A 15,844-nucleotide genomic window follows, 5' to 3' on the forward strand; every position below is an offset into this window, starting at 1 on the left:
CTTCATTTTAGACAACGATATACTTCCATTGCATATAACAAACATTTTAAAATTTATCAATATTGAGCACAGAAGGGACACAGTAATAATTGTGTATGACATGCCCAGGGAAGATATCATTTAAATGACAACTCCACACTTCCTTTTCTTCTTGCCAGAAGTGGGTTCTCTATTCCCTTTTGAAAAGCCATCCTATATCATTTTGGCATGCTTATTTTTGAGGGATCGACTTAGCAGTTTGAGCTAGCTCTTTCCATCAACCCAATCTCGAAAATTTTCCCTCACTGGCTGAAATTTCATTTTTGTTGATGTTGTCTTCTTTTCCAGTCATTCCACCAAAAAACAAGCGAAGAGGACAAGATCAGTTTTGTTATATATGTAATTCATGAAGCTGGAATATCAATCTTTCAGTATCTTAATTGAATTGCTAATCTCTTTCATCAAACTCTCACACAGAATGATAGAATCATGTCGAGTTCCGCTTGCAATTAGCCCAATACTCTGCCACAAGTTTTGCAAAGGCTGATTGTTTGTCTTCCAACAACTTGGCGGGTGTGTCATATTCTAGAAGCTTACCTGTACAAGTCAAATATGAATGTGCCATTATTTACTTATAAACAGATCACGTTTCATGTCAGTGCTAATCTATCATTACTGTTACTCTGAGCCTCGTGGGAATGGATCAGAGATTTCATCAGATTGCCATATGACTGAATTGTTTTGATTAACATACCATAGGAAAGTACCATAACCCTGTCACTGTCGGTCACAGTCGGAACCCTGTGAGCAATGGTTATCACTGTGCAACTGGTGAACTGCTTCCTGATGACACTCTGCAGGATTGCATCAGTTGCGGAGTCAATGGACGCCGTTGCTTCATCTAGCACCAAAATTTTATTCCTACGAAGGAGAACTCTGCCAAGACAGAAGAGCTGGCGCTGTCCAACGCTCCAGTTATCGCCATCATCACTCACTGCAATAGGCCAGAGGGAGAAATCACTTGAACCTTCTGGTAACAGAAACTTCTTTCTAAGATATTTTTTGTTGTGCCCCAAAAGAATATAAAAAATTCTGTAATACTTACCTACTGTATCAAGAAGAGCAGCAGTGCTGCTAATTGATCTCTTTAGCTGACACTTTTCCAAGGCCTGAAATGATCAATGGTTAGGTAGTCTAATCAGATACATGAAAAATTTACTGTTCAGATATCAACCTAGTAAAGTTCAAGAGGATCAGATCTTATGAAATTTTCTTTTCATTTATCTTTTTTAGAAAAGGCCTGATCTTCTATTGCTTCTGAATTATGATAAGATAAAGTTCATTGAACATGATCCTTATAGGAACTATACTATGCAAGAATTTTTATTGCCTTTCTTGTACTGCTTGTTATCATTTTGCAGGCACATAAATTTTTCTGACCTCCCATATCTCGTCATCTGAATGCAGACCGAGAGGGTCCAAGTTATTGCGCACAGTTCCTCTGAAAAGCGTAGGTTCTTGGGGGATAATACTCAGTTTAGCTCTTAGATCCTTGAGACCAATAGAGCAGATATCCAAATTGTCGATAAGTATCCTCCCACCCACAGGATCAACGAGACGGAACAATGAGCTGATAAGTGTTGATTTCCCACTTCCTGTCCTCCCGACAACCCCGATTCTGTTTCCAGCAGGGAAGGTGCACGTGATTCCTTTGAGAACAAGTGGTGTGTTCGGACGGTATTTCACCTGCTCAAACATGCAAGTTATCGCAACCTTTTCTTCTTAATTTCCATGGTTATCTGCAAATGAAATTCTATTTACCTTCAAATCTTGTAGGTCTATTCTTCCTTCATGTGGCCATGAAGTTGGAGGCCTATTATCTGGTATAATGGCAGGAGGCTCTGATTGCAGGTGCATGTACTGCTTGATTCTCTCAACTGAAATGATATAGTTTTCTAGGTAGGAGTAGAACCTAGTAAGGAAAACCTGTGCTGATGTCAGGGTCAACGCATAGGACAGGCAAAGACCCGCAAAACCTGTAAATTCATTTCGAAAGTGTTCATCAAAACTGCAGATACAGTAAAAAGAAAGATATGTTCACTGTGATGGCTATGTAGATACCTGGTGAAATTACTCCTGGAGGAACCAAAATAAGGAACAATGATGATGTGAGTATCGTCAAGCTTTGCAGTGCTTCCACTCTTATAAGCACCCACTCTTGTGCAGCAACCGTGTGGAAGAACAATGTCGCATCGTTGTCTACAAGTTGTAGGTTGTTGCGGATGAACCTGTCTGTTGCTGCAAAAGCCCTGATTGTCACCACGCCAAGGATTGATTCTGCTGCGTAGTTCATGACAGGTGCCTTTGTTGTTCCATTAATTCTGACTAGCTCTCTGGCTGAGGCCACGTAGTACCTCTTCAAATTTTGGAAACAAAGCATTAGCTTGGAAAGTTACAACCTACATTTCGTTTATTATTTCCCTTCTATTAATTGCCTATGGTTAACTGCTTGCAGCAAAGTAGACTTACCTGAACATATACCATGGTGATTGCAACTGGGATTGCTACAACTAAGACTTGCCAAGTAACAGTACTCATGACCAGTATTGTTGTGACCACCTCGATACCTCCAGTCGCCACAAAAGCCATGGAGTAAGGTATGTCAAAGTCCAAAATGCTTAAATCTGAAGATGCCTGCAGAGATAAACCTTTAGTCAGGAACTCGTCAATACTAGTATGGTCACTTTTCTTATTTGAGAAAGTACCATTAGCGTTTTATGGTTATCTTATTTGGGCGCAAGACAGTAAAGAAACCATACCCTTGCCAATATTCTTCCAACTGGCGTTGAATCGAAGAATGACATAGGCGCCTTGAATACAGAATCCATTAGACCAGTAAAGAATGCTTTGGAGGCCTTGAGCCCCAGAGTAGCCGCAAAAAGGCTTCTGAGATAGGCAAAGCAGCAGCTGAAGATGGATAGCCCTGAATATGCCCCAACCAGAAGAGCACTACTGACGTTGATCTGAACAGCCACAGCCAACCAATATGTGGACATGATCTGAAAGCATGTAAACAGTACCTGAGCTGTACACATCCCGCAGAGAGGTAAAAAGCCCTTAGAGACATCTATGTAATCTTTATATGGCTTCCATCCAAGGTCACCAATCCCCTTTTCCTCTTCCTCCGTGAGCTGGATCATGGAAGGACCCTTCGTTTGGACTTCAATATCACTACTTTGCCGTGTTGCCAGCAATGCACTTGGACTTATACTGTCATCGAGAACCTGTTGCCCTTGCACTTGGTTTTGTTGGCTAGTAGTATCCAATGCTGTGACTGACGACTGGTGAGCAGAGACTAGCTTCTCAAATGCTGTCCCAGATTCCAGTAGTTCTGCATATTTCCCTTGTTGATTAACCTGACCGCCTTCCATTACCTGTTGAAATAATGATATAGCATTTGATAGAAGGACCATTGGTTTATAAAGTCATGACCAATCCTGTTCAGAAAATCAACTTACAAGAATCCTATCAGTTTCGGTCAAAAATTCAACTTGGTGTGTCACGAGAACAACAGTCTTCTTTGAAAGTGCTGTCTTTACACAATCCTGAAAGAAGATTGACATCAGGACTTCATGTAGCAGAAAACAAGTTTTCTGTATTGATAAAGATTAAGAGAAGTATCTTACATAGAAAAGAACTGCAGCGGTGTGTGCATCGACTGCGCTGAAAGGGTCGTCAAGGAGGTAGATATCTGCATCATTGTAGACAGCTCTAGCAAGCTGAATCCTTTGCTTCTGACCCCCACTCATGTTGAGTCCTCTCTGACCAATCTCGGTCAGATCTCCATGATCGAAATTTTCTATATCCTTGTCCAAAGCACAAGATTTGATTGCCTTCTCGTACAGTTCCTTGTTGAAAGGCTTACCGAAGAGTATATTATCACGGACAGTCCCGCTCTGTATCCAAGAGTTCTGTGAAACATATGCCAGTGAGCCAAATACCTCGACCTGCAAAATACAATTTGAACATGTTGTCAGATACGAACATGATTAAGCTTCTATTTGTAAGCATATATTTTCAGTCACTTACTGATCCTGATGTTCTAGGTATCTCCCTAAGTAATGCATAAAGGAGTGAAGATTTTCCTGAGCCAACTGCACCGCAAACTGCAACCTTCTCTCCTTGACGTATTCTAAGGTTTACATTCCTTAGAGCCAGATCAGCTCCACTTGCATTCCAGCTGAAATTTCCATCTTGGACATGAACTCTGATATCGGAGTTATCTGAAGGCACCCTCTCCACACCTTCTTTGATCTCATCTTCTATGAGAAATTTCTCGATACGGTCTAACGACACCTTGTATTGGATCATCATTGTCAGGATCTCAGGAAGAAACCTCACTGGCTCAGCCATGACCCTCAGGGTGGCTAAAACCGTGAAAAGAGTACTAGCATTCAGGGGTGCACTCCCCAAGATTGCCGTTGCGGTATACATCACTGCAGAGACGACCGTCGGGGACATCCAGTACATGACGGCGCCGTAGGCCTTCTTCATCTGTGTCTCCCTCAACCATTTGAATTCGGCGTCTCTGAGCGACTCGATCATGCTCCGGAACTTCTCCTCCCAGGACTGCAGCTTGATGATCTTCATGCTGTTGAGTATCTCGGACGTAGATCGGAGCCTCTCATCCTGTGCAACCATGAACTTCGCCTGGTACCCTTGCAAGAGCTTCGCAAACGGCACGTTGAGGAAGCCAAAGATGATCAGCGGGACTAGACCTGGGACGGCCCCAAGCCGGAGTGCCCAGATGAGCGTGCCTACTGCCAATGCCAACTGAAGTGGTGAGCTCCACGCCATGTGCAACCAGCTGAGAGCATCCCCGAGCCGGTACGCGTCCACTGCAATGTAGTTGACGATCTCTCCAGTCGAGTGGTTCTTCCTCCCCTGACTGGACAGCTTGAGCTGCTTCTCAAATATGACCGCCATTAGTGCAGACCGGATGCGCATCCCGGTCCTCCGCGAATCAAAGAACCAATGCCGCTGGGACAACGACTCGACAAGCTTGATAAGAAGCAGGCAACCAACCAGCGACAAGCCAACGCGGAGATCCCTCTCTTCTTGGTAGCTGTACCGTACGAACGCAAAGAGCAATGCAGGGGACACAGCTATGGCGAGTGTTCTCATCAATGCATAGAAGCCGGCAATCACGATCTCCCTGAGGAAGCACTTGAACAAGACAAGGGGGAGGCCGTTGGTGCTGCCACTCCGCGCCTTGTCCTGCCGGTGTCGGTTCCATGCCTCGGAGAACTTCTTTGAGGCTTGCAGCGCGCTGTCCTCAGAGCCGATGAGCGGGACATCGGCGAGGTCCAGCGCTTTTGAGCGGCCCAGGCGGAGCAGAGGGTTCAGCCATGAGAAGGTCAGCTGGCTGAACAGGCCGGCCCGGTACAGCTCTGAGTCGTGCACTGCCTTGTCGATCAAAGGCTCCGACAAGCCGTTGTCATCTAGACTGTCCTTGCGGCCATCGCTGCGCTGGAGCAGCGAGCTGAGAGCGCAGAGCAGGAGCAGGAAGTTCACCGGCCACGCAACCACCTCGGCGACGTCCAGCCGGTAGCCGCTGATAAGGACCTCCGCATTGTAAGCGGTGATCAGCAGGGAGAAGAGCGTCCACCAGAGAAGGGCAACGGTGCTCGCCGGCCTCGTCGGCTGGACTTGCAAGGAAGCTGCTACAGAAACCCAGACCACCCCCCTGACGATGGAAGCCGCCGCATCAGTGGCGTCCCTGAAGCCGATGACGGCGTACGTCGCCGCGACCGCCACGCAGCACACGGAGACCGCGGCCACCTCCCACCGCCGCCGCCGCCTTCCCCGTCCATCCCACTGCCCCCTGACGCAGGTCACGAGCAGCGCGATGGCATAGGCGACAAGAAGCACGACATTGACACAATCGATCAGGCTCCTCTGCACGCAGGGCGACGCGAAGGTGATACCGCCGCCCTCCTGCTCGCAAATCCAAGAAGACCAGGAGGAGGACCCATCTGCCATACAATGATCCAATCGAAGCAAAGCAACGGGATGAGAAGCTATGATGATTCTGATCGCTAAAGCACCAAAGAAACAGCAAGGGTTTACAAGAAGAACAGGAAGCTAGTTCGTCTCCTCTTCCTCGTTTCCTTACCTACAAGGGCCGTGGCCGGGTAACCCAGATTGTCACCGGCCATTCCTGCCTCTCGCATGCAGTGACCAACCAAACCAACGCGTCAACTATTCTTGGCAGGACGGGTCGGAGCCACTGGTTTATACTCCTACTACTGGTGGTGGTGCCCGGTAGATGCCCTGAAAAACTCGGATTTCTCCTCCGTCGCTTTCACCCGCGGCGTAGAGCGGAACTCATGTGGAAGACGAAGGAGAAATTGCTCGATACGTACGGCTTGTCCCTGCCGTTCCTTTTTTTCCTTGTACTCATCCAGGCGCTCTCGCTGGCGTATGGCGTGACGTGGCGAGCCACGGCACGGTAGACAGCTAGAGCAGCACGAGGTTTAAAAAAGGCATGGCTGGCAGTGAAGAGAGCAGGCATTGATTTTGTTTTAAGAGTTGCTTAATTTACGCATCGTTGGCTCTTTTTTTTATGACGTGGCCTGGGTAAGCACGAGACAAGGCTGCTAATCTCTATACTACTGTTTGTTAGTTTGTTACTACATGTTCCTTACACGCGCAGGAAGAAACAAGTGAAAAAGCAGATCAGGGAGCAAAACTTGTCTGCATAGAATTGAAGGGGCTGGGTGCATTCATTTGGTCACAAACAAGCCCGTTCAATCATAGAGTACTGACCTATAGGCCTCATAGGCCCTCACCATAGTGACCCGATGGCTTTGAAAATTGACGCAACTGAGCTCAGGTGTAGTTGTACTCATCTTTTACAGCTTCTCTTTCTTTTACGAGCCAGTAATTAAGTTTCTTCAGACAAGATCTCTGTCATCATTAATAAACTATATACTATACGATACAAGCGTCAAATCGAAGGAAGCTTGTCGTGAAAGCCACCATGCTGTTTCGATCTGCCCACTGAACTCGATCGAAAACCGGCCTGAATTGACGTGAAATAATATCATAAGTACACGTGAATACGTGATCGATAGGCCTAGCTTAGCAACCGACAGCGTTGTTGCCATAGATGGGATTAGCCTCTATTTTAAATTCTGCCAAACTGATTACCTAATGCCTATATACATAACCCGAAGATGGAATGTCCATTTGGATCTGAAAACATAGAACAGACACCTCGTGGTCCTACCTCTTCCAAAACATCTTATAAGTACATAGAAACAGAGGAAGTAGTTAATTAACCTCGACTAGCAACAGTTGGCCTTTGACAAGTGGCTGTAGTTTTATCCTCCATTACTTTCTTTTAGTTAGGATTATTTTAGACCGTGTGCTTCGTTGCCTTGTTTGACCGTAGGCGCACAGTATTTTTTCAGTACTGTGGTACGTATGAGGGTGATACCCAACCAGAACAATTTATTGGCTAGGGCCATAGGTCTCGGTCAATACTCCGGGGTATCCCTACAGGATAACGTGTGCTGGTGGCCATGTTTTGATGTTTATTCAGTGATATTAAAATTTTAATGATCATGTGATACATAACGTATGCTCCATTTGGATCTGAAAACATAGACGAGCCACCTCCTGTTCCCATGCCCTAAGAACCACTCCATCCGTCAAATATCAAGTGTCGCAGCTTTTTTTTCAGATACGCGTGTACCTACACGTGTATTAAGTGTCATAATTACAAAATATTCTCTGCAGATTTTATTTTTTGTCTAATACGCATGTACCTACATATATTAAATTTGCGACGTATTATATGGCACAGAACAAATAGTACTACGACAGGTTAAAAAAATAAGTGTCAATCATTTAGTAAAAAATAGGTTACAATAATTTTATAATTTTATACAGTAATAACTTCCCGACACTTATGATCCGAGTGAGTAGATGAGAACCGGTCTTCGGTGTCTCCAGAACACGACAAGTGAGCGCTGCTGGAGGAGGGGGTTTGTGTCGACGAGCTGCCGGTGGGAAACAGTTCCCCGGCCGTACTCCCTGGGAGAACGTAAATTCTCTGGTGAGTTCCTCACTAATTATGTCTCGTCTTGGGTGATCACGAGGCCAATTATGGATCTCCAACCTCCATACGACAGCCTTTCGCGTGACGGCCAGCCATTCGCTTGACCTTGGGCTTGCTCGGAGCTCTTCAAATCTTCTCCGAGAAAAAGAGGAGCGATTATCCCTTGGCACTTGGCACTGGAGAAGAGGAAGGGGTCGATGTCCTTTCGGGTGATTAATCGCAGGAGCCACATACTACTACGGGCCAAAAGGTTTTCACAACGTTTTTCACTGTAACTTTTGTTGTTTGAGGCAACCATTGAAGCTTGTACAAATGCCAATTTTGATCAGTGAAAAGTTGAAACCATGTAGTACGTCCAGAGGCCAATTCTCAACTAATGAAATTGCCTACTGAAATGCGTGGCAGGTGTTGGGAAACAATTCCAAATGCACTGTCGCTGTTGTCAGTATTCCTAAACAGCTAAACTAATGCAACCATTCTCGTCTTGGCTTTGTTTATGGAAGTTGTAGTATGTGGTGACAAACAGAGAGATCTCATGTGGTAGGGAACCTTCGTGATGGATCTTTTATTTATTCTTGGATGCAGAGATCATGTGGAGCCTGTAAATCACGGCAGCATTTGTCTGCTACCTGTTTCTTCTTCTATGGTCTTTTGTTTTGTTCCGGCTACACGTAGCGTACGTAGGTAGCAGGTGTTGACAATTTTTGCGATCCAAGTTTGTTGGCTTTGTGTTGCTTTCATAACATGAATTCTAGAATATCGTGACAGCTGGTAAAACCTTTTCAAACAAGACGGCAAGATTAGGAACACTGCGGATGCTTATATATATGTACTGCATTCCCCAAAGAAAATTGCACTGTAGATATCTAAATACTTCCGTTCCTGTACAATGGTTGAGCAAGCTACTCCTAACGAAACTGTCAAAGAAGTGATTTTCTCCAGTGTCAAAATGAAAAACAAGAAGTTTTTACTCGTTGATCTTCTGTTGCCCAGTTTATGCACATGTTATGCAGGACAAATTGGAGCAGTGTACATGTGGTACCAGGAACAATCAATGTTGCACATGAAGGGAAGCCAACTAGATGGGCCAAGACATAATTGACTGGCATCAAGGCAAGCACATGTTTTTTTCTGAAGAAAAGACGTACTATACCTCCTAGGAAAGTGAAAGCATGTAATTTTGGGTGCTTTGGCTTCTTCCAGGTGTATCTGGCACTGGAGCGGAGCTGACGCATTTTGGGCAATGCTCCCTACACAGTTTCCGTTTTGATGCCAAAGATCCGACTCAAAGGAATACGTGTTCTTGATTTGGGCTTCATTTGGAACGAAGATTTGTGTGAAGCACACAGTTAGGGGTGTTCAAAATCTTCTCGAGCCCAACCTGTGAAAACCAGCCTTTCCAGCATCTAATTTATCTCCCTTCACAAACTGTAAATTGGCTGGTGGAGGTAGTACAATAACCTGGCTGGTGAGAAGCCCTAACATGTCTCTAGTCTTCGACTCTGATCATTCTGGGTTAACGCCATAGGTTAAAACCTAGCTTGTCATCAGTCATATCTTAATACTTGCATGGGTCAAATTCTGAGTCCTGCACAAATTTAGGCCTGATCAAACTATCCTTTACCAATAAAGTGGCAAGTTTTAGTCTCAACAAGCCTAGCACAAAGATGGCAAACTTGTATTTTTCTCGTCTCCTATTAAATAACTAAGATACTCTCTACTGCTGGAGTAAACATAGGATGCATTGTTGGTTAACGGGATGAACTCCTTTACAACAAAGTTAAGGTGGTTAGAGATGGGCTAACCATGGCGTATTATGTCATTGTCCCAATTTGTGTTCGATCAATTCGGGCCATTTATGGTTAAGTGACAATGGGCCCTACACAAAACCCTCTTGCACTTATGCAGAACAGTGTCTGGGCTAATCATATGGCAGGAATTGGCTAGGAATCATTAAGGAAAAAAAACACTTGTTAGAGCACTGCAACAGGCTGACAACATCCTGCAAATTCTATCCCCTGCTGCATTTTCTCATCAAGATCTCGATTCAAATTAATGCAGATCGTGATCTGCCATTAGAAAATTGTCCACGTGAGGGTGTGTACCCACGTTGGAATTTTTGGGGTTCGCGTCAACACATGCTGCGCTAATACGTCTATACCAATGTACTCCCTCCAATCCTAAATTATTGTCGAAATATTTCATGTATCTATACGCTTTTTAAGAATAGATACATCCATATTTGGACAAATTTGAGTTAACAATTTAGGATCAGAGGTAGTATTAAATTGGAGTTGGTGGTGATGGTACGGTCGCGGTACGTCATGTCATCAAAATTACGGCCAATATACCACCGCCCGTTATTTCCCTCTCCCCCACGATCCTCTCAAGTCTCGAGTCTCAACCCCAAGTCCCCGACGCCCAACATGCTCGATACCCTTCCCAACGCTCCAACCTGCTCCATCCCGCCGCCGCCACCGCCCCTTCTCTGGACACCGCCGCCGCAGCCCCCTTCCTCTCCGGCCACCGGCGCCCTCTCCCCCGACCTCCTGCTCCTTCCTTCCCCTGCTCATAAGACTTCCCGGCGCTCATTGCGCCCCCCGAGCCCCCGACGTAGCAGCAGCTCATGCCAGCGAGATCAGCATTGCAGCGACCGTGAAGGCAACGTGGACACCTGCCTCTTTGTTTTTTGTTTTTATTTTCTCTGAAATCTAAAATTGTCTCAAATAGCTGATGTTAACAACTGATTATAGATTGTAGCAGGCAACTGAATTAAGAAGACCCAGATTGTAAATTTTGTTTTTGTGCTTTGTAAGGTATATAAGTAGGAGTTTACTGTATTTGACTGAATTAGAGAAGCTACTGGGATAAGTAATGCCTTGCTTGGTGTTGCATTCTCAGAATTAGCAGAAGTAAAAGAGATACTTTAATTTAGATGTAGTCAGCAAATCATAAATCATGTTTGCCCATATTGTACCTCATGGACTCCTTGTTTTCTTTCCTTCATATTCTATTGGTCTTTCATATTGTTAATATGAAATATGAACAATGTGCTCTGTTTATTGTCTGCAGCCTTTTGTTCAGGGGTTGGGATTTGGGACAAAAGCGCAAAACGAAGAGGGGCAAATAACATGTATAATTATGATTTACTCCCTGCATCTAATATTAAGTGACTAAAATTTGTCCAAATATGGATGTATCTATAACTAAAAAGCGTCTAGATACATGTTATATTTCGGCACTTAATATGAGACGGAGGGAGTATAAGATATGTTTGTAGATATGTTTTTAATTCCTTAGTTTCTGTCCCAAATAGCAGTGGATACCAATTATGGGATTTTATCCCTTAGCAAAATTATATAAATCTCGAGATAGTTGTCTTCATCAAGTAACATTTTTTTACCTATTTTACTTATGTAGCCTGATTTAGCTAACCCCTACATGTACATGCTTTGGTTATGATGTCAGATCAGACCCGATATTTTTATTAACTTCTCCTAGCATATCTGAGTGTAGTATATATATTTTTATTGTTGATATTGCAGGTCTGATCAAGTCAAACACATTTAGTAGCCTACATTGCCAACAAACTGTTGATTTCTGCATTTATTTACTTAACGTTATGATTAAAATATGATAATCGGTGTTCCCCTTAGTTTTCCTTCAGTTTTGTGTAGGCATCTTATCAAGGAGCATCGTTTCTCTTTATAGGAACATCAAGTCTTTTCAGCACACCAAAAATTATTGTGCAATACTACAATCTTTGTTTAGATATATCCAAGTTTGAACCTCCACTTCTGAAGCTTACTTTCACCCATCACCCATGGTTGTAGCATTTCATCATAAATTTATAGGTTGTATAGATTATTAAGCATTCAGATTTATAGTTTCTATTTGCTCTTGGATATGTGGATGAAACTCCTTGTACGGTGACGGCCTGCAAGTAACTCAGGGCCAAGTCTGGTATCGATGCACTCTTTGCCAATAGTTATTAAATTGTGTGCCATAAGAATTAATCAGGCAGTTTGTTTTGTTGTACGAATACTATTTTGTTAGTTTTTCTAATTGTTCCGTAGCAACACACGGGCACTTATGCTAATATCTTATAATACGTGGCTCAACATGTCTATTGGTTCGTAACCAATCATTTCCGTTTGGCGGCAAAATTTTGAATTTCCTTTACAACTCGTTTGGCACCCACATCATTTGTACTTAGAATTCCAGAAACAAACTTGTTTGGTTGGCACGGAATTGGTCATAGGAATTTAATCTCAAATTTCATGAAATTGCACTATAACTAACCCTAATTTCTTTCAAAAATCCATCATTTCTCTTGAATTGTCTCACTCGACTAATCCATGTGATAGACAAACATGATTTTTGAACAAAAAATTGAAATTCAAACAAATAAAATCCTATCAAAAATTGGATTTCTTTCATTTCTGAAATGCAACGATGGTTGCCAAACGGGCTGTTAGGGTATTATGTTACCGAGATTTGTGAATCACAACTGGACTGCTTGCAGTTATGATTCCTCGTGATGAGAAAAGACTGATGTTCTTTCGACGAAAAACTTTGCGTTTCATTGTCATAGAGTAAATTACAGAAAACCACCACATTAGGAGTTAGGGTTTCACATAGTTACCAGTTTTCGTTTTAGTTGCAAAAAACCACCAGATTAGCGTAACCACTCACTCCTTAGCGTGTAAGCCTATTTCTGACAGGTATGGCCCACTGTTGGGCCAGCATGTCTTCCAGCTCGGCCTCCGGCGTGGTCTGTTTCCTTGCTCACCACCCAGCCGTCCCTGCTCCTTCTCCGGCGAGGATGCCGAGCTCGAGCCGCCTCCTCCCTCGCCCGAGCGTTTCGGCCATGAGCACCTCCGTGTAGCCCCGCCTCTACAACACCTCCTCCTCCCCTACTCCCCGCGCTCGGCCACGCGATGCAGCTCCGCCGCTTGCGCCGCTGTACGCCCGCGCCGCTGCCCGCCGGGCCTGCTGCTCGCCGCGCGCTCCTACTCGTCGCCGCCGTGGCCCGCCGCGCGCTCCTACTCCCCGCACGCTGGTGTTTTTCGGGCTGCTCTCCGCGGCCCGTCACGCACCCCTGCACCGCCGCTGCGTCGCGCCCTTGCTCGCCGCGTGCCGCCGCTCGCCGCGCGCCGCTGTTCGCCGCGCTGCTCTCCACGGCCATGGCAGCGTGCTCGGCCTGCAGCAGCTCCTAATCGGGTAGCAAGACGATGGCCTGCTGCAGCTTCTAGACCGGGAATAGGGAGGAAGGAAGAAGAGAGAGTTGCCACGTTAGCATGCCATGTCAGCCTGACCTGTGTACCTGCCTTGTCAGTTTCTAGGTTATTCGCTAGGAACCGGATACTTAGTGTAATCCGGTGGTTTTTAGTAAAAAAAATGTAGACGGTATCAATGTGTAACCCTAGCGGCTGCAGTGGTTTTTTTTTAATTTACTCCACTGTCATATGTCATAGGTGCGGAACTACTTTCTTTTTTGAGAAAGAGGTACGGAACTACTGCTCCGTACTAAGCAGGCCCGACGAAACAGGACTACAACGAACTAGACCTGGTCTCGTATTCTGGACTGTATCGGGCTTAGTTGGGTGGCCGGAGGCCATATCCTTTTGCAGGCTGCAGAATCAGGACTCCGGACAATCTCAATGGATACTACCAGATCCATTGGAATTAGCCCCCCCTGTTACATCCGTCTATAGGCCAGGAACTACGGCCCAAATTTGGTGTGTTCATTTTTTCATCTCATTTTTCTCTTACCGTCAGGCTGTCATCCTATGAGATGCTGCTTGGTGATGTACGGCGCAGTTATTGACGCGTGGGTTCCGTCAGCGCCGTAGGGCACCGAAGTACGATCCCATCCTATGTATGTTGTCACCCTTTTCATTCATCGTTCTACTCACAAACATTATGCATGCATTCTTTTTGCTGACAAGTATTTTTCTGTAATTTTAGATGACGTTATTCTTATTATTACTTTTGTGACATGCTTGTGCCATAATTAATAATATAATAATTGTATGTCGATCGAATACAGATGCACATTGGCGGACAAACAAATAAAAGAGAGAACTAACTTATGATCCATGCATGCTGGGCAGACTGCCGCCGGACACCGATCGCCGCTGTGCCTGCCAGGGCCAGCCGGTTAAGGATTTTGGGAGCTTAAGGTTTGGGGCTACAGTTTCTTCATTGCCTGGAACCGGGCAGAGAGAAGACGAGACGGGAATTGATCGATCAGGCATCTAGAGATGGAGCATGGTGATGCCTGGGTTGCCGTGGTGTGTGCTGTGTGGGCCTGTGTGATGTTGGGCTGGGAGAGTGGGGGTGCTGGATAGATGGGTTATACAGTCCGGAATCATTTTACATGGGCTAAAAAGTCCTATATCCTGTATAAATTAGCTGGGCTGGACCCGTGCTACAGCCGGCTAGCACGGGCGTAAGTGTCCTCTTTTAGGGTGAAAACATACTTAAGCAGAAATTGGTCGCTGCCCGTTGTCTTCAGAAGGCTGGTATCATGCTCTAAAGGTTGTTATCACTGCACAAAGAAGCAGCAAATCACCATGGTTACTCCTAATAAAATACGGTGATCATGTACTCAATTTACCATTTATCCAATAGGCAAAGTATACAAGTTAAGGATGAAATGGCGCAAACCTTCTTACGGAGAGAACACAAAAACTTTGAGTCTTGATGCATTGAAGTCAGGGCCTCAGGGGTTCATTTCTTAGTTACATTTTCTAACCTGTTTGCAGTTGCCACTGTGGCTAGCCTGGGCGACGGCAAGACAGCGTCCTTCTGGCACGATAGCTGGATGGGTTTAGCTCCAAGGTTAGCAATGCCGGTGTTGTTCAAGATCTCTGCTCGGAAGAACCGCTCGGTTCGAGATGCTATCACGAATAGGCGCTGGATTCTTGACCTGCGCGGACGAGTAACGACCGAGATCCTCCATGAATTCGTTGAGCTTTGGAACCGGGTCAATGCCAACTCCTTGAGCAACTCCGATGACAGCTTTTCTTGGCGGTTCTCGTCATGCGGCGCCTACTCGGCTTCGTCTGCTTACGCCATTCAGTTCCTTGGGGCCGCAAACTCCGGCTTCTCGAAGGACGTCTGGAGCATTAGACGCCCGCGAAGTGCAGGTTCTTTCTCTGGCTCGTCACGCACCGGAGAATTTTGACCGCTGACAAGCTCCTGCTAAGAGGATGGCCGAATTCCTATTTTTGTCAGCTTTGCCATAGGAACTTGGGGACCTGCATGCATCTCTGCTGCGATGCCCCTGGGCTCTGGTTCTGTGGCGCATGGTCAGCTACCGCTTCACGCTGCCGACTCTCTGTCCGGATTCTTGGAAGAACCTGGCAGCGCGGATGGACTGGTTCAGAGGCATCTCCGGCGATGTGCATGGTCCTGTCAAGAAGAGGGTGCCGATGATTAGTCTGATCACGCTTTGGGACATATGGTTAGAGAGGAACAGGCGCAGAAGGACCTTCCGCAAAGCTGCCTGGTTCAGAGAATTGTTGATGTTGTCCAGCTCAGGTGCATGGCTCGGCGAGGAACGATCATGCTGGAGAATAGCGCCTTCGGTGCGGGTGATCTGTTTTTTCAGTTGCAATTTCCTCTTTCTTTGTCCTTAGTTACATTTTCTATAGCTACGAAGATTTATGTATGACAGGGAGTTTTGTTTTATTTTAAAGATTTGTGCCTTGACTTTGATGATCAAATGTCATG

General features: G+C 45.4%; 1 protein-coding gene across 1 annotated transcript; it reads right to left on the reverse strand.

Moving 5' to 3' along the window:
- Nucleotides 1-5: 5 nt before the first annotated feature.
- Nucleotides 6-6,413, reverse strand: LOC100841508 (ABC transporter C family member 8). The gene is made up of 12 exons (XM_010229296.3): nt 6,155-6,413; nt 4,069-6,014; nt 3,666-3,986; nt 3,498-3,584; nt 2,799-3,413; nt 2,509-2,673; nt 2,101-2,395; nt 1,801-2,015; nt 1,420-1,725; nt 1,085-1,148; nt 734-973; nt 6-576 (listed from the first exon to the last, which is right to left on the reverse strand). The coding sequence occupies exons 1-12, from the start codon at nt 6,210-6,212 to the stop codon at nt 467-469; spliced, it is 4,422 nt and encodes a 1,473-aa protein (XP_010227598.1). The 5' UTR covers nt 6,213-6,413; the 3' UTR covers nt 6-466.
- Nucleotides 6,414-15,844: the final 9,431 nt, after the last annotated feature.

This window comes from Brachypodium distachyon, chromosome 1 (assembly GCF_000005505.3).
Source record: "Brachypodium distachyon strain Bd21 chromosome 1, Brachypodium_distachyon_v3.0, whole genome shotgun sequence".
NCBI classification, from domain to species: domain Eukaryota; kingdom Viridiplantae; phylum Streptophyta; class Magnoliopsida; order Poales; family Poaceae; genus Brachypodium; species Brachypodium distachyon.